Source organism: Juglans regia, chromosome 7 (assembly GCF_001411555.2).
Source record: "Juglans regia cultivar Chandler chromosome 7, Walnut 2.0, whole genome shotgun sequence".
Classification (NCBI taxonomy): Eukaryota; Viridiplantae; Streptophyta; class Magnoliopsida; order Fagales; family Juglandaceae; genus Juglans; species Juglans regia.
In genome coordinates this window covers 44,819,965-44,840,312 of record NC_049907.1, presented here as the reverse complement: position 1 = coordinate 44,840,312, position 20,348 = coordinate 44,819,965, and the positions used below count along the sequence as shown (strand labels likewise).

Here is a 20,348-nt window from a genome sequence, read left to right as displayed (position 1 = left end):
AGAGATGGGCTGAGAGAGGCAGTAGTGGGCACTGGATAGTGGCATATAAAGTATGGAACTATGGGTGTTAACTTTGCACTTGAAATGACCAAAAGATACACGGAATTTGATTACTTTTATGGTGTTTTATTATTTTGGTGAATTCATATGCTGGAGATGTTTAGATTCGAAGATGAGTTGAGATGACTTGAGATGAGCTGAGATGAGTTGAGATGGATTGTGAATAGTAATGAGATGAGTTGTGAATAGTAGTGAGATTTGTGAGTTAAAGTTGCTGAATAGTAATGAATAGTAGTGAGATGAGTTGAGATGAGCTGAGATGACTTGCAAATTCAAACAAGCCCTTAGTGGAGTGGAGATGGGTGAGAAGTTCACGGCAGGGTGCGTGTTTGGTGGCGGGGATTTTTTTTTTTTCAATTTCAATTAGTTGATACAGTAAAATGATCGATACATGACAAGATTTTGTATAAAGTCTCGTGCATTGAAATGCAACGGAACCACAGATGGAAGGAACCGATTTCGTAAACTTGGAAACCATCAAAAATTAAAAATTGAAAAATAAATAAAGAGTTTCCCAAATACAGATGAGTAGAGATTATTCTTATTTACTAATTATTAATTAGGATTAGGATAAGAGATGTTTGGAAAATGATATGAGACGAGAAATTTATGAATAGTAAAATATTTTATAAATAGTGGTAAAATAATTTGAGTTATAATGTTTTATGAAATTTTAAAAAAAAAATTGAATAAAAATATTATAAAGTTAATATATTATTATAATATAATTTTTTAATATTATATTTATTTTGATATTTGAAAAAACTGAATTATTTTTTATACTTTATTTAAAATTATAGAAAAAATGTAATGATTAGTTTAGAAATGTTTGTTTTTAAATGATATTTAGGAAAGATATGAAATGGAATGGGATGGGATGAAATAAAAAATATTACCACGTAGATAATATTAACTTATTCAATAAATATTCCTATCTATTTCTCTCCAAGTCTAGATTCTTTGAATTTGAGTTCAAACTTTTTTCCCACATGCATAAACCATACCCTATGGTTGAGGATCAGACATTGTTCCTAGACCACTACTTGCAATGTCGAAATAATAAGTTTTCAGAGGTCATGTCCTTAAAAAAAAAAATACACAGGTACAATTTACAATTAATGGAAATGGTAATAATTGGAGCATTGGATAATGTAGGTTAAAAAGGAAATTTGACTCCATCTGGGATATCAAAGCTGAGCCTTGAATGATATTGTGTGAGCCCTGTCTGGACATCAGAAGTGGACCCTGAATAATCTTTAGGCCTGGCGCATATCCTCTCCAGCTGAACTTTTTCCTGGGAAATCAGACAGCATAAAATGTCAATGGTTTTCGAATTTCTGAACTGCAATCATCACATACTAAAAGGATTTGCCTTTCCTTTGATTGTCTCACACACCCGGACATATGCAAAAACAATGTTCAATGCGTCACAAAATCTATGCAAATGAATGAGAGAGAGAAACAATTCATGCGTCCTGCATTACCTCAGTGCAATCGTGGTCATAACGGACAACGAAGATGCACCTGCAGCAGTTTATGTCATGTGGTATCCTTTGGATTTCCATAATATAGGCATCGCAGTAAACTGCATGGTCATCTCTTTCCTGAATGTTTGAATAAGACGTTGAAAGATAAGAACACTTAACATCTGGGAAAGTTTTTGACCATCTAACCAGGTACTCCATTTTTTTTCTTCCCAATTTATCGCTGGCCCGATAATCTTGATAGTTGATTGTTATGGACATTTCAAAAGTAAGAAGTTATCATCTCAAATGCATGATTTTTCCAGCTTAATGGACATATCAAATTTTAAAAATTATAACAAAAAACACACACACACACACACACAAAGGAAACAAAAGAAAAAGGTTACCTGGAAGCACAACACAAGATCTCCAACCTTCACCTTCTCACACTCAGATGGTTCCAAAGGAATAGACCGCTCCCGCACTCCCCTTTTCACATTGATCCACTCATCTTCATCATTACTAAAGCCAGCAAATCGTACACGAACTTCCTGTAATGTATAAACATGATTCCACACATTTTATGTAGGTTGGTCAATATCACGCATTGTGATTTTTCTTTGTTGGACAGCATCACAACTCCCACTGTATTATGTGAGAGTTTAGCATAGAGATTGATTTTTTGAGGAAATGATAGAACCCACATAAAATTGGGAGTCCAACAAGAGCCCCTTGTTGTACAGATAGAGCATGCCCATGTGCGTTCTTCAGAATATTAAGCATTTCTTAAACATCATTTTCTTACCCTAGTATTTTTTATTTTGCTAATAGTGATATACAGAGTGAGAATGATGAACAGTAAATAACCAGAAAATTTCTTTAATGGTGTTATAATCCGAATTGTAACAACTTCTTCCCAACACCTGAAATCTGACCATGCACATCAGGTTCCTATTTCCTACAGGTAGTTGCCATTCTTTTAGCACACCCAATGGAGCAACTTATTCTTTTCCTTCACAATATTTTTTTTTTTGTCTTTTCCTTCACAATATTAACAAAGGCAAGGCACTAACATTAAGAAACTTGTACTACCCAAAAGTACTTGATCAATAATAAAACTGATACTGAATCTTACAAGTTCGCCTGAGTTAATAAATCTGTAACTCTGGAATGACGCAACATCGTACCTGGAATGCGATAGAAATATTTCATTTACCACTCAATTGAAAAGGAGATTACAATATTCACAACTAAGGTTATACATTAAGGAATCGATTTCCATCCTGGACGTAAACATAAATTTGTGAGTTTCTAAGATGTGGTAAGTTTATATCATAAGCTCATGGAACTGGTAGTCTGAGGTACACTACTACTTTAATCTTTTCCAATTTTCATCATGCGTTTAAACTTTGAACATCAACAACATTTAGTCTGAATTAATTAAAAGTCAACATACAATCCTAAAAAAGAGGCAGCGATTGTACACCAGAAAACTATCTTGAAGATCATTTAGTCTATTGAAAACCACACACTTGAAAGTACAATAAGAGATGTCATTAACTTCAAGCAATATAGAAAAGGGTCAAACCTCGAAGTTTGGGGTTAGGGGGAGTGGAGGTTGAAGTTGGTAATGATTCCTAACCATATATGGGTAATAACTACAAACTATCATGCAACTGAAAAAATAAACAAAAAAAAAGTACATCAAACTCCAATAAAATCGTACCCATCACTGAAGTAGACATTGAATGGACAGAAAATGTTCTAACAGAGTTCTGTTATTTGTAGCTTCAGAAAGTTTTAATTTATGCTCCTACCTTTATCTGGATATACCAAGAAAGATACAAGGTCTAGCAAGGCCAGTTAATTAAAGTCAAAAGCTTTGTGTCCCTTGAATTGATTTTCTAAATGATCCAAAAATTCAGAGTCCAACATTTAACAAAAACCATTTGTTCCTTAGTGCCTACTTTCTTAGTCTTCTGTTTAGTTATATAATTAATATTATGACTCAATTTTTTTTTTGAAGTTCCCAACTGTCATCAAAGATTATAGGTGGCAATATGGATATATTATGAAGAAGAAATACAATAGTCTATTCCATTCATCATGTCATCTTGATGTAATTACTTCACATAGTTTCATGCAATTTCATAATGTCTTCAAGAGACCAAAGTCGGAACAGCAGCAGCTTGACTCCAACATAACTATTATAGGAGTCAAGGACAAACCTAACTACCAATGGACAACATATTTGTCTTAAAAAAAGAAGCTTCAAGCTGTGCCCATATTTCCTAAGCTAAAATTTCAAATTTTAAAAGACACGGAACTAATGGATTCCTTTACATGTGTAGTCGAAGATAGAGAAAGAATACTACTTGTTATTCATTGATGTTCAACAGCATATACATACTACATGCAAATGACAATTATACCCTCATAAGTTACACTAATTACAACCATGTCCTCTAACAACATGTAACAGACAAATCTTGGTTAATTGAAAAGTTCTCTCTAGCACATTATCCTGTTTATGATTTGTCTTAATAATTTACAAGTGGTCTCGGTTGCTCTCAATTTGAGCTGAAATATCCAAAGGAAACCCATACGACTAACCTTGGCCAATTCGATTATTTCAAGTGGGGCATATTAGAGGGAAAAAGACCAAGGAAATTGCAAACTTCAAACCAAGCCAGTAAACTTTCTCAACATATTTAAACAAAATAATGTGGACTGTATCCTGGTTGGTGAAGAGGATACACTCATTTTTACAACTTAATCGGAATCAGATTGGACAATCATAATATGCCCAGACATAAAAGTAGCTATATCCACATTCTTCGCGGGTCTCTCATCTCCCTGGAGAGCTTGAAAATGCCTCAGGATTACAAGCATTCCATACACAAACAATAATTTTTTTTTTTTTTTTTAAGTAGACACAAACAACAATTGAAGGCATATAAGTTAAAGCAACTAGTTAAAATAGCTCAAGACCAAATATATAGCATTTATATATAACGCTTTGAATTTTCTCAATTATTAGACACATTCTCACCATGCACCATCTTTTGATGATTTAGCTTCAAATGACAACTCTGATATATCTGTGATCCTTTTACCTGTATTGAAATTGGATTAAATTGCATGCAAGATTTCAGCTTTACCATAATAAGCAAAATAGTTGGGTTTTGGAATCATAGTACACCTCCATGGCTTCACATGAGGATAACATAGCATAATTACAACTGAAATTGACAAAAATATGTCACTCTACAAGTTGCCACAAAATAATCATCTCAAATGGTTATCGAGTAAGAAAAGGTAGCAGAATAATCACTCCACGATACTGGACAAGACACGGAGGAAAAGTGAGAATGCTTAAAACAAACAAGAGTTTGTTACAACAAAAGAAAATGATATAATATTCACAGTTGATTATGAATAAGCAGCAAAGATACTAAGTATAATCTAGATAAGAGATATTGGAAACTGAACCCATGCAATCCATTTGTAAATGAATTGGGATATCAATTACACAAGTACACAACCGACATAGTAAGTCAGACTGTGACTACAAATCACACAAAAGTAAACCAGTAAGCCTGTGAGTACCTTTTCATAAGCAAACAAATAGTTCCTAAATTGGGGCCCACCAGCTTATGCAACCATGCAATAAAAAAAAAATATATATATATATATATATATATTACAGAATTAGAATGTTGTAAAAGGTGTTGGGATTATCAAGCATGAAGCCATAGCAAACTCATGTTTAAATGCCAACCCTGAAGCAACATCCAAGAAAACTTTTTGGTGAGCTTTAAGCAGACGAATTTGCATTTACTTCTTTTATAAATCAAATGAACTTTTTTCTGAAAATTTATTTATATGAAACCACTAAATGAGCATTTAATTTCAAATTCCATAGAAATTCATTCAACGGAATATACCCTAAACTACTTTGTCAACAGTTCCACCCATGCTGACAAACAAAATTCACCTTTAGGACTTGGAGAACTTTCAGGTGCATTGCTTGCATTGTTCGAAATAGGTGCATCTGGGGTATCAACAAATAATTTCACGACACCATGCGAGGGAGTGAATTTAGCTAGCGGCTGCTCTTGTTTATTCTGGAACCAACTTTCCACCTACAACAAAACTAGAACAAGAAACAGTTACAATACCTTCAAATGGAAAGAAGACAATAGAGTTTGGATGAGAAAAGAAACATAAAAACCTGACGCCATGTTATGATAGATTTTCCAGCACGACTTGCTGAGGAACTGCAGTGATAAAGCAGGCCAAGGAAGATAAACATAGGATATGATGATTAGTTAAAGCCTGTTTTAAGGAAGCACATAATGTGGATATAACTGTAAAAAAGGGTTTCACTCATTTACACTAGGGATAGGATATGAATGGAATGGATTTCACCTAAAACTGGTTGCAATATCTTGGAAAAACTCTGGACCCAGTGATTGTTCTCCTACCCCCTTAAATATTTTTTCCATTTCCATAATCTGTAAAAGAACATAAAATAATAATCATTGTAGAAACTAGGCAAAATAGAGCAGTGTGACGGTAATATTAAACATAAAATGCAAATTAAAAGAACACAATATATTCCATCTATCAGGGTTCAAGAAATCGACAATTGAGCTAAGGGTGCCATATATCAGGGCAAAATGAAGGACCATGCTTATTACAAGTCTAAAAGAATGTTGCACACACTGACTATTGTCATGCACTTGAAAGCTTTGATGAACCCAAAATATATCCACACTAGATCCTCTCTTTTCCTGAATGGTTCAGCCTCAGAAGAAAGATAATATTTATGAAGGTAGGCCACATGGTTCGATCATATATCGGTTAGTAGAATGACCATATACCCATGATGGCATACAAAATTGCACTGTACGTCCATTAGTTTTTTTCATCAAAAACCATTTCTTCGGATGTCACAAGATGCTCCAGCACAGACACACATAATTCGAAAAAAATTTTGTTCAGGTGATTAGCTAAACTCGAAACTTTGTCACATGTCAAAGCGAAAAGAAACATAAACCGTCAAGTTCCTTCTGAAAGCAGAATTAGACCACTTGATATGAAACAACATGCTAAATCATATCCTTAGAAGAGGTAAGGATGTCGTTTGTCGTTGACTGTTGTGCTTGTTCACTATGTCCAATGTGCAAACAAAAGTCAGATGGTGCTGTACAAAACAAGTCCCATAACCAAAATTTTACAGCATTTTACAGACTGAGACTAGAAGTAAAATAAAACCTTGGATGCAATAATAAGTGATATTGGTACACTTTCGAGGTTTCATCCTCCACATTCCCTTTTTCCCCCTCTTTTGGAGTTGCAGATGCATTACTTGCAAGAATGCAATCATAATCTCGAAAAAATAAAATCTGCAACCGTGATATTGCTTCTGGTATATAGCGAGCACAAATGCACAATCATGCAGTGTAGACAAAGCAACAGACTCTACACCAAGCTACATCATCGATTGTAGTTCCTCCATTGGAATTCTTAAACACTCTTGTAAACGAAATGAGCAACACTAAATTTCAAAGTTTGGTAGCAATACATACATTTATGAGCTTAGATAGTTAGGATACAAAAAAGAATTGGCAAACCCACAATACCATATGAGTGAGGGGCCCATTATAAAAAATCGCATTTCGAAACACAGAACAAAAAAGTCAAAGAATACATTCACAGCTAAGTCGTTAAACTTCCTATTCTGCAAAATGACGAACCAACGAGGGGATACAGCAAGAGGCAGATGGATTACCTCAGCAAGAGTGAATTCAGAGCAGGAATCATCGGAATCTTCTCGCTTAAACCAGTCCATTGCGCAGAGAGAGTCAATTAACGGAAACAGGGACGGATAGGGCGGAATGTCACTCTATGTCAGTAGCTTCTACTAGGTTTTTGTTTCTTTCTCGGGGGGTTTTAGGATTTCAACTTTGTCGGGGTTCTGTGTTCTTTGATTCACTCGTATGTCATATTGGTGCTTTATCAATTACCAGTTAGAACTTGCCACGCTAGCATTCCAAGAACACGTGTGGATTTTTACTCCTACGTACGGCCTTTTAACTAGTGGGGTACAAAAACCGGTCAAACGGCCGTAACCGCGTCAAACCGGCCATATCGGTAAAGTATATGGACTAGCATAAGTTCTACCGTAATTCGTAAAGGATAGCTAACAATACCTTCACAATTTATAGATAATTTTAAATATAATAATATTTTTTATTATATTTAAACACATTAAATCAAAAATAAAAGTTAAAATCAAATTTAAAATAATATTATTTTATTACATAATTGTATACAAATTGTTATTAAGTAATAACTTTATTATTTTCTATTTAAAAATTATATATTTAAAAATTTAAAAAAAAAAAGAAAAAGAGAATGAACGAGGGTCATGTCCAGCAGTAAGAGCTGGACGACCGCTAGCGGGACCCATACAATTCGCATCGAGTTCTCCCCGTCGCCTCGTGCAACCACAGCATAATTACAACCCCCCAAAAAAATAAAACAAAAGTCCCAATTATAATCAAAGTCTGGTCGGCCCACCTGCGTGGTGAAGTTTCGGAAGTTGATGCAACCCAACCCAGTAGAAGCCGAGGTACTTCTCTGATCCCGAAGCCCATGATCGAGACGAGTTGTTTGGTCTTTGGGCCTCTTCTTTGCCAGCGACTAGACTTTCATTCTAATAGCCCTTGATAATACCCTCCCTTCAAATTGGTTACGTCCAAACAAAAAGAAAATTAATAATACTAATAATGGTACCCAGAAGTTACTATATATATATATATTTATTTTGAATAATATGTAAAAAAATATATATTTCAATATGAGTTTCTCTATATTTCTAATTAAAAATTAAGATTTGATCATTAAGATGATTTAAAAAATTGGTCACATGACACGAGTTTAATTTTACAAATCGGGTAATAATTACATAGAATGAGAGCTGAAGTGAGGATGATGTACTGCATGCTTAGATTTCCAACGATGAGATTTGGACGGTGGTGCAGTTAATATTAATGGTGTAGGTTGCAACTATTTGTACAATAGTGTGTGCAACCAAAAGAGGAGAGTATATATTTATAATTGTAAACAGATTTTGGATACAAACATCAAATTTTCTTTGAAAAGTAAACGAAAAATTGGTATACAAGAGTCAAAAACAAAGCCACCAAGGCTTGTTGACTCAGCGAGATAGTCTTTTCCCTTTTTGTTTTTGAGCAGCTGGTCGTGACGACGGAGGCAGCAGCAGCGGCGGCTGCGGTTGGAGGAGGGGAACAGAGGAAAGCCATTGATATACAGTCATCTTTCTCATCTTTAAAGATTGGTCTTCCTATCACATGCTTGTAGTGTCCACCACTTAATGCCTGTAAGAGGAGGAAATTAAAATAAGCAAGTATGATTTCTCATCTAGATGTTGATTTACACAGAAAAAGTGAGAGGTTAGTACAAATTGTCATCATTTTCCCCATGAACTTTGATGAATTTATTTTTTCATATGCTATGATTAGCGCACGTCCAATACAGCTGTCCAAAAATGCCTTTAGAGGTACCAAAACATCATACAAAACAAGCTGTGTTTTTTTATGATGATGGTGTGTTTGTGTCGTGGGCCGTGGCTAATCATAATCATGTTACTACTTGATCACATAAACTACTGTGTGGAAAGTATCGTAGCATTATATATGCATCAACCGTCATATTAATAATTATTTTTTAAATAACGAATTCAAATGTTAATGAGTATATAACGTTATATCAATGCAATAGAACATGTATAGAAATACGAGTAAATTATATATATATACTACAAAAAAAACAAGTATTTGTGACGGATAAAAAACAGACTCATTTCAGCAGGAAATAATCATTTTAGTTGAAAATAACTGATCATAAATAAGCAGATTTATTGTAGTCCTCGTAATATTAGAAAAAAATGGTGTTTATGCTATGTCAACGGCTCAAATTATGGCTTTTATCGATATTTCACAGCAAAAGATGAATCAATGTCATGCAAGCTTTTTGTTGCATGGTAGGCCAATCTTGGTCTGTGTTCCAATTAAAGCTCCAGAGACATACTAATAACTAAATATCTAGGTGCAACTTTAGCCTTTAGCCAAGCGGAAAATAGAGTCCAAATATTTTACCTGGATTTGGTCTCCAACAGTGATTATCAGGGCACCTTTCTCTGGGATAAAAGAAACCCAACCTTTCTTGGAGTAGACGTGAAACTCTGAAGACCCATCACATAAATGCAAACACAAGGAATGAGAGAAATCAGTACCCCTTATTAACATCCTGATCACATCATACCACTTGTCGGCCGGTACATTCTTGCCATGCTTGTAGAGACAACACACTGACCCAAGTTCTTGTTGTTGTATCATTTCATTTTCGTATATTGGTTTTCTTAGAAAACTTTCCCAGAGGGCCAATAGAATTTTCTCAGCAACTTTCTCTATCTCAAACATCAGAGCTTCCATTTTCTCGCTGCAGATCATTACAAAGAACTTTGGCATGAGATCATATGCAGGTTCCATATATATAATTGGTCGACAAACATCTTGAGGATTAATTAATGATTATGTGTGTGCATCAATGCTAAACACTACTGAATCCATAAAGATACTGATCGATTGCACGATGTTCTTGAAGCTGAAGAAATGCAAATCATGTTGTTTCCTTTATGTACCTTTTCTTATTTATACTAGCTCTATCGTATTATTTGTTTCATTTCTTATAAAACAATTACATGCATTTTTTTTAATATTATTATTATGAATCTGCTACCAGAAACTCGATGCAAAATTATTCCCATAATAAGATGGACAATAAATTTCATTAACGACACTACGACACTGACCATTCGTATGCAAAAATTACGGCCAGAAAACAATGCCGACAAATGCCAAAACACATTCAAGACGAGGTAGTTAGTAAATACCTGAAATTTGAATATCCTGCTGGCCAGACTCCCTCCATTTCCAACTTCAAAGCTTCATCTCTACACCATACAAACTCTTCAGTCAACTCACTCTCGCCCTCCTCTTCATGACCTTCTTCAAAGCCGTATGGCCTTTCCAACGACCTCGTCGCCGCCGCCTTCTTTTCTGGTGGGACATGGAAAATGCCAGAGGCGGCAGCCAATGCAGCACTCATACTTTCAGGCGGAATTCCGTAGTTCACCAGCTGAAAGCACCCAATTCCGGATATAGAATCCAGAATCTTGGGTATTGAATCACTTTCCTTGGAAGTCAAGGATTGCAAATCAATCACTGGGGGACTTTCAATGAATTTCTGGCGGGGAAAGACCTTATGGGGCAAGATGAGGTCGGGGACACGAAGGGAGTGGTGGAGGAATTCGGTGAGGATGTCATCATTGGTGACAGTCGATCGGCGTCCGGAGGCTACCGGAGAGGGAGGCGGGGCACGAAAATCAATTGGGTTTTCGGACCTGGGTTCAGGTGAAGTCGCCATGGGGATAACTCAAGCTCACTCGGGAGCTGTATATATGACAATCTACTGAGTTCAGGTTTGTGTTAAGAATATGATTTTGTCTATTTGTTTTTGATGGATTTGCAAAAGTAAAAGCATAAGGAAGCAGCAATGATGGCATGTCTTTTTTTTTTTTTTTTTGGCTTCCGAGAACCATCAAGGCATTTTTTTTTTCTTTTCTTCTTTTTTCATCTGCTTTCTTTTTATCTGCATCCTTTGCATGTCCAGTGCCATTCATCATCTCTTTGGTGGCAAGCTTTGGCCAGGACAGTATGTGGGGGCTCAGGGCTCTCTTTTCTTACAGCTGTGACTTCCTTCTTCTTCTTTTTTTGCTTTTTTTATCTGTTTTTTTTTTTTTTTTCCCTTAGTAATTTCTAATTCAAACACTAATCCGAATCTCACTTTAACTCTTCATCATGGAACTCGCTATCAACTTTGCAGAACCTTGTTAAACCTTATGATTTTCCAAACATATTATACTCTGCAGAATCTCATCAAGTTCTAACCAACATCACCTAGAATTTTTAGGAACTAATCAGCAAATTTTGTAAAATTATTTTTTTAAAATTTTACTTATATATTAATTATTCAAATGTCAAGCTAGAGGAGGATGAAAATAATTTTTCTAATAAAAGAGTAATTAGTGCAACTTGAGATGAATATGGTGGTTTATTCTTACTGAGTAATGCTAGAAAGTTAGAAACATTTCTAGGATATATAAGTCTCGCACATTCCTTTTAAAAAAAAGTTAGGCCAACTATTAAAAGAATAATTTTTTCATTTTATATTTACTCAATTATTTCAAAATAAATACGCGAGATTTACATATTCTAAAATTGTAAATATCATTTTTCATTGTTAATACATTTAATAGATTTTTACATGGAAAAAAAAATCATACTACTTAGTACAACTTGTTGACATTTCATAGCATTATTGTTTTGTATTTTGGGGTCTTCTGCTTAATTACCATAAAGGTGATTAGGGGAACCTTTGATTATGAAATTGCAGAGGGATCTGTTTCTAATTGTTTGTCATCATTTCTATCTCATGTGAAGCTGAAAATTCTGGTAGGCCTGCTTGGGGCTCTCAAGGTCTACAATGGGCCAGCTTCTCTGTATAAGGCATAAATCATAATGTTGGTGCTGGGTAGTGACTATTTAAACGCGTGAATTTTAAAACTTAATGATTAAATCACACGTGTGAACTTTGATGGATCCACTTTTGCACGTGCAGCTTTTTTCAAAAACCGAAAACCAAGCAGCCCAACTCTAGCTCTGCTGTTCTACTTGTTGGCATGACAAGTAATGATTTTAAGTAGATGTTGAATTCGAAATTTGATTCTGAATTTTATTTTATTTAATTAAATATTTCAATCAGTTATTAAAAAAGAATCGTGAGGATGAATATTAATAATATAATACAAATAATTAAATATTTTAATTTTCATCTCATCAATTTAAAATTTCAAGAGAAGTCGTTTAAAAATTATTTTTCCCTCAAAAGTGAAGGCACGTGAGGAATGTTATGCTGCTTATTGCTTGGCTGTGAACCTTATATTCTTTTGAAAAGTAAACTTATCTTGACTTATTTTTATAATTTTTTTAAATTTTAATATAAAATATAATAAATAATTTAATTTTTTTAAATCTGAAAATAATAATAATAATAATAAATAATATTCTAACAATATTTTATCATTTCAATTCAACTCAATTCAGTTCAACATCCAAACATATCCTAAATATCTTTTTCTAAGTTACTGGCAGGTTTGGGGGTGAGATGGAAATTTAATATTTTGTTTAAAAGTTTAAAATATAATATTTTAATATTATTATTGTATTAAGATTTGAAAAAGTTGAATTGAAATTTAAAAAATTAAATTATTTATTATATTTTATATAAAAATTTAAAAAATATATAATAATAAAATGATATCATTCCACCCCAAACCGCAGGTAATAGAATAGAAAATAAGCCAAAATTCCGGTGTCGGGTCACTTCAAGAGGTGAAAAGTTGGAAGAATTAGGAATATTTGGGTTGGTGTAGAATTGGACCAACTACAACTATAGATGAATATATATGATGTGGCGGTCTTTTCCATTGAATAATTAATTTCTCCATATTATTTGAAGACAAGAAACTTTCGAAATAATTTCAGAGTTTCCAGCTTAAGATATCTAAAATACCGAAGTAATTTTCACACTGGATATTATGTAGTAGAATCTAATACATTCATCATCTTATTCACATTTGAACAATTGAAAAACTATCAACCAATCACTACTGCAGATATGACCTGTAAGAAAAGTCAACATTTTCTCGACAACCTGATCCTTTTGACAGAGGTTTCCCCTAATTTGCCCGTATTTGACCTTACTGTATCTTTTTTTTATAATCTTGGTTCACAGACTATATAACCGTCATAATCATTTTTTTTTCTAACCAAGCTTCATATAAATATAAATATATATATATTAAACAGTTATAATATATAAGAGGGAGACCCCAACAATCATCTCCAAACCAACTAATACAACATGGAAAAAAGAAAAAAAAAATTGAAACCAATGGCTCCTATACATTTCTCACAAGAGGAAGTCACTTAAAGTGATTTTTGTACAATCCAATAAATGGATTGCGACACTACTACGACTAAAAGTCATAGACTCACAGTAGATTGTGTTGTGCTGTATTTTGTTAGTCCAGTTTGGTTGAAATAAATGTCCACTTCATTTTTCTCACGATCTTTAGTTATGATAAGTGGTGACATAAGAAAATAACATCTGGTAGATAGTTAGATACACCAGCAAAAAGTCATCAATGGCTTTAAATGTGCGTGACAATCATTCACCAATACTGGTGAGAAGATGTTTGTTGGATCTGCAAGATCCAACGCTGCTGATCCCACTTTTACCACGCGTGACGGCAGAAAATGCATTATGATGCGGTGACGGTTGAGACTCACGCGCTACTTAAATGGATGTGATTCTTCCATAAGCCAACAAATCGATAGCTAGGGAGTCTTGTGGAGCCATGTGTGACGATCGAAGGTGGTTGAAAATCAATAGATCGGCTCATCTTCGTGTTATTTTCATAAAACAAAGGAAAATATAGGACAAAAATTAGTTGAAAGTATTAGAAAGGGAAAGAGAGAATGAGAAGCCAAAACTCCCACACCCATCTAGAGGGGTGTGATTTATTTTAACCGTCATAATCATTTAAATATGAGTAATGTTTTTTATTTTAAAACATAAATGCGAGTAATTTTTTTTTCTGTTTATACAAAGGGGTGGGGTTTTCAAACTCAAGTTTTCTATTTAGAGAATCGAGTTATATACCATCAATCCATTAGACTCTTGTCATAATCGCGAGTAATGTTAAATAAACATTTAGAGCTTTCAAATTTGTATAGAACATATATTTTAAAAAGTGACTTTTTCCGGATGATTTTCATTTTTTTCAAAAGATTTGTACAAATCGCTTTATTAAAATATTTTTCTGTTAGCGTGACAAATTATTAATTTAAGTATATTATTACAACTAATCTACAATCTTTTACTAAGTTATTATTATCTTTTAAACTCAAACTCATTAAAAATAACATTTCATTACAGATTTGAGGAGTATTAAAGAGTTGAGTAAAATTAAGTTGTAAAATTATTGTATCTATACATTTCAGTATTATAAAATGTATTTTACAATTTATTTTTTTAAAAAGTCCAGAATTTCAAATTGAATGTTTCGTGATGCTGAGAGACTTTTATTTTTTATTTTTTTAAGAAAATAAAAAGTCGTAATATTGATATGGAGGATCGAATGCCTTCGAATCGTATCGAATTAAGCAACTCTGGATCACTAATCTTTTGCCTGCCGTCTCCTCATCTTTGCTAATTTGCTATATGCTATCATCCTTTGATAGCGAGTTGAATGAGCCATAAACTAACAATCAGCTACAGGAAAAATAATTTGGGACGACTGCCCTAGTTTGGATACTATTTTAAGAATGAGTCGGGCTACTCTGGCCCGCTCAAAGTTACCGCAACTCTTCTTCTTTTTTTTTTTTTATATATATATATATAAATATTTTTAAAAAAATTCCAATATATTTAAAATCACTAAGCAAAAATAAAAAAATAAAAAAAAAATTTGGCAAGCAGTCAAATGGAGCAGTAAGGTTCAGACGGCAAAGTAATTTTTTCCTTTAAAAATATCTTACTACTATTTATTGTTTTATTATTACTTTTCATCCATTTTTCACTATTATTCATTATTATTCAATATTTTATAATTATTTTTTATTACTTTTCTATTATTATATTTCACAAAATATTTAAAAATACCTCACTATCAAAACGCAACCAATACTAATCTTATCGATTACTCGCAATATTATTGGAAGGAGCTTAATACCACTCCGAGGCTTATTGGGCCGCTTCACAGGTCTGAGCTACAACTCAAGCCAATAACTCCCTCATTGAGAGCCCAACCCATCCCAACCATTGAAGGAATAATCGATTGAGAGTATTCCAAATAAGAAGAGCTATTTGATCATTAGATTTGATTATACTCTCCATCGTGAGACTTAAATTTCAAATAACAGATAAGTCTGCTATTGCATGGTAACACAAGTCTCATGGGCTTTATATATACATATCCTCCAGGTATGTGAATGATCTCTGATTCATTTGTCTAGAAAATGAGATTTTTATTGTGATAACTGACTTAGGCATCGAAGTCATTATTTAGAACCTCAAAGCCACACAACTCTTTGGTTGCAGGTGATCGTGTGCATGAAGCTGTGAAACACTTCCATAACAATCACAAAATACATAACGTTGTTTTGTCCACTGCTTGCCTGCTTTATAGAAGTAATGTTAGATACAATCATAAATTATATAAGCGTCACACACTCTTTTTAAAAAAGAGAAGTGTTCATTATGTTAGTCTTATATTTATTTATTTTTTTTAAAAAAAAAATACGACAATTATATTCTATGACTACAAATATCATTTATCGAAAATAACATTTAGGTAGCCAGATCATACAGAGCACCGGTTAAAAGTAGTGGCAGCACCTCCTCATTCTCCAACAAAATTTTAATTTTAAAACCTCTGACTTCCATAGTTATAAAAAATATATATTTTTTCTAATATATTTTTTATTCATTTTTTTTTATATCCTTATATATTTAAAAAAAGTTCATCGTTTAAAAAATATCTTTTTAATCATTGAGAAAAAAATCATCGGACCTAGTGAATTTAGAATTATTCTTTTTTTAATTTATGATATCATTCTAATACCCAGAAATATTTTCGGATATAACACTCAATTATTTGCAAATGCTGTGCGCATGCATCATGCACAATATTGCACTTAAGATGTTGTGTTCTGTTGAGCTAAATTAAGTTCTCTATAAATAATAATAAGTTGAGATAGTAGAGTGAGTTTTGTAGAATTCACCTAATATGAGTTTAGATATGTTTAGATTTTAAAATAAATTTAGATGTATTTATAAGAAGTTAAAAAAGGTTGTGGATCTCAAATGTAAAAATATTTTGAGTTGAGAGATGAGTTTAGTGATTTAAAAGTTAAATGTTTAGATATTAGAAGAGATCTAAATCTGAACTGAATTTAATTGATAAAGATTCTGTTTTCGGGATAAAAAGTACTATCTAGAAACCCATTTATGCTTTTTAGCACCACATTGGGTATCTAATTAAAAGAAAAATTTTATTCATCATCTTCACGTATCATATATCATATATAATTTTTTATTCCTTATCAAATATGTGGTGTATAAATAACAAATAATATATTTTAATTATTTTATAAAAAATAAATTAAAATAAGTGCAGTGTGCTAAGATGATAAGTATATTAATTTGAAGAATCATCCGGAAATAAAACCAAAATCCTGAGTCCCCCCTCCCCCCAAAAAAAACCCAAATGCAATGCAGAGTATAACTACGTAATCTGCACTTGAGCAAACCCAAAAGATGACGAGAGCATGATTGAAGAAATTAGGTGGGTGCAATGCAGACATCCGTCTCGATAGATCTAATTTTATGTCTAGAAGTTTTGGATAGGGTTAGGAAGAGGGCTGAGAATGCGAGGAAGAATCAGTGTTGATCATTGGGAGAATTAACAAAAATAAATTCTCGATTGTAATGATCATGAAATGATCAGCAAGATAGCGAAACAAAACTGTACCAAGGACTTTTTAGTTGTCGTCTGGTTGCGGTAGAATTTGATCACTCTGTCCACACGTATAAGCCACAGTCCATCCCCCCAAAGACCTCAAATAAATATATAATAGCTCACCTACTACAAAGAGAGAGTCTTCTTAAGGAGCTGAAATGGGACACCTTATGTCGAGGAATTGTTAAAGATAGCTATCATGCTTGAATTGATCACAATCTTTGGATTTCCTTTGTCCAAAACTAAAAGATAGATAGTATTTATAATTGTTCCAATAAATTTTGTAAACAATATTAAATTAAATGTTGTAACAACCCTTCATATATCTGCATTTTTTTTTAATTTAAAAATTGAAGTATAATCAAGTTTTTAAATGAGATATGATCCCATGAGATGAATTACAGATTCATTCATTTCAATGGATTGGGTGACATATCAATTAATACATAGTGAAAGGAATTTCGTCTTGTCCGACATATGAACTCGTGGTAGTCGAATGGCCTACCAACCGTACTAACAATTTCAATATAACTTGCTAAGGAATTGTAATATTGTCATTAAAAGTCAAAGCTAATAAAAACCATGTCCCTTGAAAATGAATCGACAGAGTATAACTACCACAAGAAATAAATATATTAATGCTATCACAAATATCACATTCTCAAAAGAAAATTGTTATTTTGCCTAATTAATTTGTCTCCTCATTTTAACACTTAATGTACTTTAATTTTTTTTTACTTAATAGTTAAATAAATAATTATTAGTGTATTGAATTTTTTTTATATATTTTTTAAAATGTTTTAAAATGAAAAAAAAAATTAAAAGACCAATTTGGCTTAGCGGGCTACTCTGCACCGCTCTTCTCAAAATGTCTTTTTTCATATAGATCTTAAACTTATCTTCATTTTTTTTTAAAACGCGTAGAATTTATATATTCTAAAACTACAAATATAATTTCTCTATATGAAATATAAGAATAGTTAATGTTATTTTTAATTTTAAATATTGTTAACTCAATCACGCAGCTAATTACTTGTGTAGCACATTTTAAAGAGCTTTGTATCTCAATCATTTAAATAACAACCAATTAATTAAAAATGTAAAATTAATATTAAACTGAGGAAACAAACAAATTGGTTAACGTGACTTCCAGATATGGGGGCATAAGTGGCTTCCAAGTCCATATTCTTTTATGGTGCAATCATCAGTTTCTGTGTTGCACAAGGTTGCAAGAGTTGAAGCTCTAATTGATCAACAGAAAGGGGAATGGAAAGAAGAGGTGATTAGAGCCATTTTCAGAATTGAAGAGGCTGAGAAAATACTGATCATTCCTTTGAGCAGAGGTAGACTAATAGATAAGTTGGTTTAGGGGCCTTCAAAAGAAGGGTATTTTCTCGGTGAGGAGTGCCTACTTTGTGCTTAAGGAAAAAATGGAGAAGAGTAATGGTGAGTGTTCTAGACAGGTTGAAGGTGATGAAAGATGGAGAATGATATGAGATCTAGAAGTTCCTGTTGTGACAAAAGAGTAATACTATATACAGTCGTGGAATGCATAAACTCTGTGCAGTCGCTTTGAAAAAGAGTAGGGTCCACTATTAAAAAATTAATTAATTTTCATATGAGTCTCATATTTATTCACTTTTTTCAAAGCGACTGCACGGCGCTTGCACACTCACGACTGCAAGTATCATTTCTAGTGACAAAAATGTTTTTATGGAAAGCTGGGAATGACTTATTACCTATCAAAGCAAACTTGTTTAAAATAGGAGTGGTAAAGGATAAAACTTGTCCTATGTGTGAAACTGAAGATGAAACTCTTATACATGTTTTATGGGAGTGTCATTCAGCAAATGATATTTGGGGAAGCGAGAGAAGCTGTGTTCAAAAGTGGGGCAGACATGAAGCTGACTTTTGGCTACTGTGGGAGAAGTGTATTACTTCTCTTAACAAAAGTCAACTGGAGGAAATAATAGTGACTCTAAGGAAGGTGTGGTTGAGGAGAAATGGAGTGGTGTTTGAAAATAGAATGGAAAGTCCTATGAGTTTATTGTTATCTGTCAAGGCTACTGTAAGAGACTATCAAGCAGTGAGAAACTCTGAAAAATTAGATAGACAAGTGCAAAACAGAATGGATAATAACCAGAGGTGGAAAAAACCAGAAAAATGATATTTCAAAGTGAATTGGGATGCCTCTTTGGATCAGAAAAAGACGAGAATGTGTATTGGCATCATTGTTAGAGATGAGGAAGGGAAGCTTGTAGCAGCTATTTGTGATCAGAAATAAAATGTTGAAGAGGCAGCAGTTGCAGAAGGCTATGCACTGAGGGAAGCAGTAGAATTATGCAGTACTCTTAATATTCAGAAAGCAAACTTTGAAGGGGATGCAAAGGAGATCGTCAGGGCAGTGTGCAGTGAAGAAGAAATGCTTACTTCTTATGGTTCCTTAGTTGAAGATGTTAGATTTTATTTCAAAAATAGTGCAAACTGGTCTATCCAATTTGCTTATAGAGAAAAAAATATAGTTGCTCATACTTTAGTAAAAAGAGCTTTGTTTTTAGAAAGAAAAAAAAGTTTGGCTAGAGACTATCCCAGATTGTATAGTGAGATTTTTAAAAAGAGATATTAATTTAAATTTTATTACTTGATTCATCAATGAAATACATAGGTTTATTAAAAAAAAAAAAGTTAACATGACTTTCCTAGAAAAGCTCCATGGCAAGTAACAGTAACCTGTTAGGGACCCCGGTCTAGTCCCTAAACACTTGCCTTGCTAAGCCAATAGTAACCTTGAGGTGACCGAGTCCAAGTCCTTCTCTTGCTTGGTCCACGTCCAAAAATGGTCAAGATGACCAATGTGCCAATATGGGGTTGTGTATTTCGGCTAGTAAGAGTATGGGATATTGGGGTTGGATGATGTAAGTGTAGGGTAGGATGATGGAATGATGCACGGCTATGGGTGTATTAGGGTTTCCCGAAATGGATGATGAGGTGGGTGGCTAGGGTTTGCTAGAAGTGGAAAGAAGGTGGGGCGGCTAGGGTTTGCCGAATATGGAATGAGGGTGGCGGCTAGGGTTAGCTCAATA

The 20,348-nt window shown here is 33.4% G+C and overlaps 2 protein-coding genes across 2 annotated transcripts; both read right to left on the bottom strand.

Moving 5' to 3' along the window:
• Positions 1-973: 973 nt before the first annotated feature.
• On the bottom strand, positions 974-7,524 carry LOC109004893 (protein SAWADEE HOMEODOMAIN HOMOLOG 1). Its single transcript, XM_018983600.2, has 9 exons — positions 7,324-7,524; positions 5,958-6,043; positions 5,761-5,806; positions 5,524-5,671; positions 4,579-4,642; positions 2,662-2,713; positions 1,934-2,077; positions 1,545-1,664; positions 974-1,354 (listed from the first exon to the last, which is right to left on the bottom strand). Exons 1-9 carry the CDS (start codon positions 7,381-7,383, stop codon positions 1,217-1,219), a joined length of 858 nt encoding a protein of 285 aa, XP_018839145.2. The 5' UTR covers positions 7,384-7,524; the 3' UTR covers positions 974-1,216.
• A 1,059-nt stretch (positions 7,525-8,583) lies between these two features.
• Positions 8,584-11,146, bottom strand: LOC109004892 (1-aminocyclopropane-1-carboxylate oxidase-like). Its single transcript, XM_018983598.2, has 3 exons — positions 10,513-11,146; positions 9,716-10,058; positions 8,584-8,935 (listed from the first exon to the last, which is right to left on the bottom strand). The coding sequence occupies exons 1-3, from the start codon at positions 11,043-11,045 to the stop codon at positions 8,681-8,683; spliced, it is 1,131 nt and encodes a 376-aa protein (XP_018839143.2). The 5' UTR covers positions 11,046-11,146; the 3' UTR covers positions 8,584-8,680.
• Between the last annotated feature and the right edge of the window lie 9,202 nt (positions 11,147-20,348).

Bases quoted from the DNA above. Each gene is read 5' to 3' on its own strand.
- LOC109004893 (XM_018983600.2), bottom strand. From the start codon at position 7,383: ATGGACTGGTTTAAGCGAGAAGATTCCGATGATTCCTGCTCTGAATTC. The intron at 5,807-5,957 runs GTGAAATCCATT...TTATCACTGCAG, and splicing joins GATATTGCAACCAGTTTTAG to TTCCTCAGCAAGTCGTGCTG. The intron at 5,672-5,760 runs GTTTTTATGTTT...GTTTTGTTGTAG, and splicing joins CTATCATAACATGGCGTCAG to GTGGAAAGTTGGTTCCAGAA.
- LOC109004892 (XM_018983598.2), bottom strand. From the start codon at position 11,045: ATGGCGACTTCACCTGAACCCAGGTCCGAAAACCCAATTGATTTTCGT. The intron at 10,059-10,512 runs GTATTTACTAAC...AATGATCTGCAG, and splicing joins GCAGGATATTCAAATTTCAG to CGAGAAAATGGAAGCTCTGA. The intron at 8,936-9,715 runs GTAAAATATTTG...CTCCTCTTACAG, and splicing joins CTGTTGGAGACCAAATCCAG to GCATTAAGTGGTGGACACTA.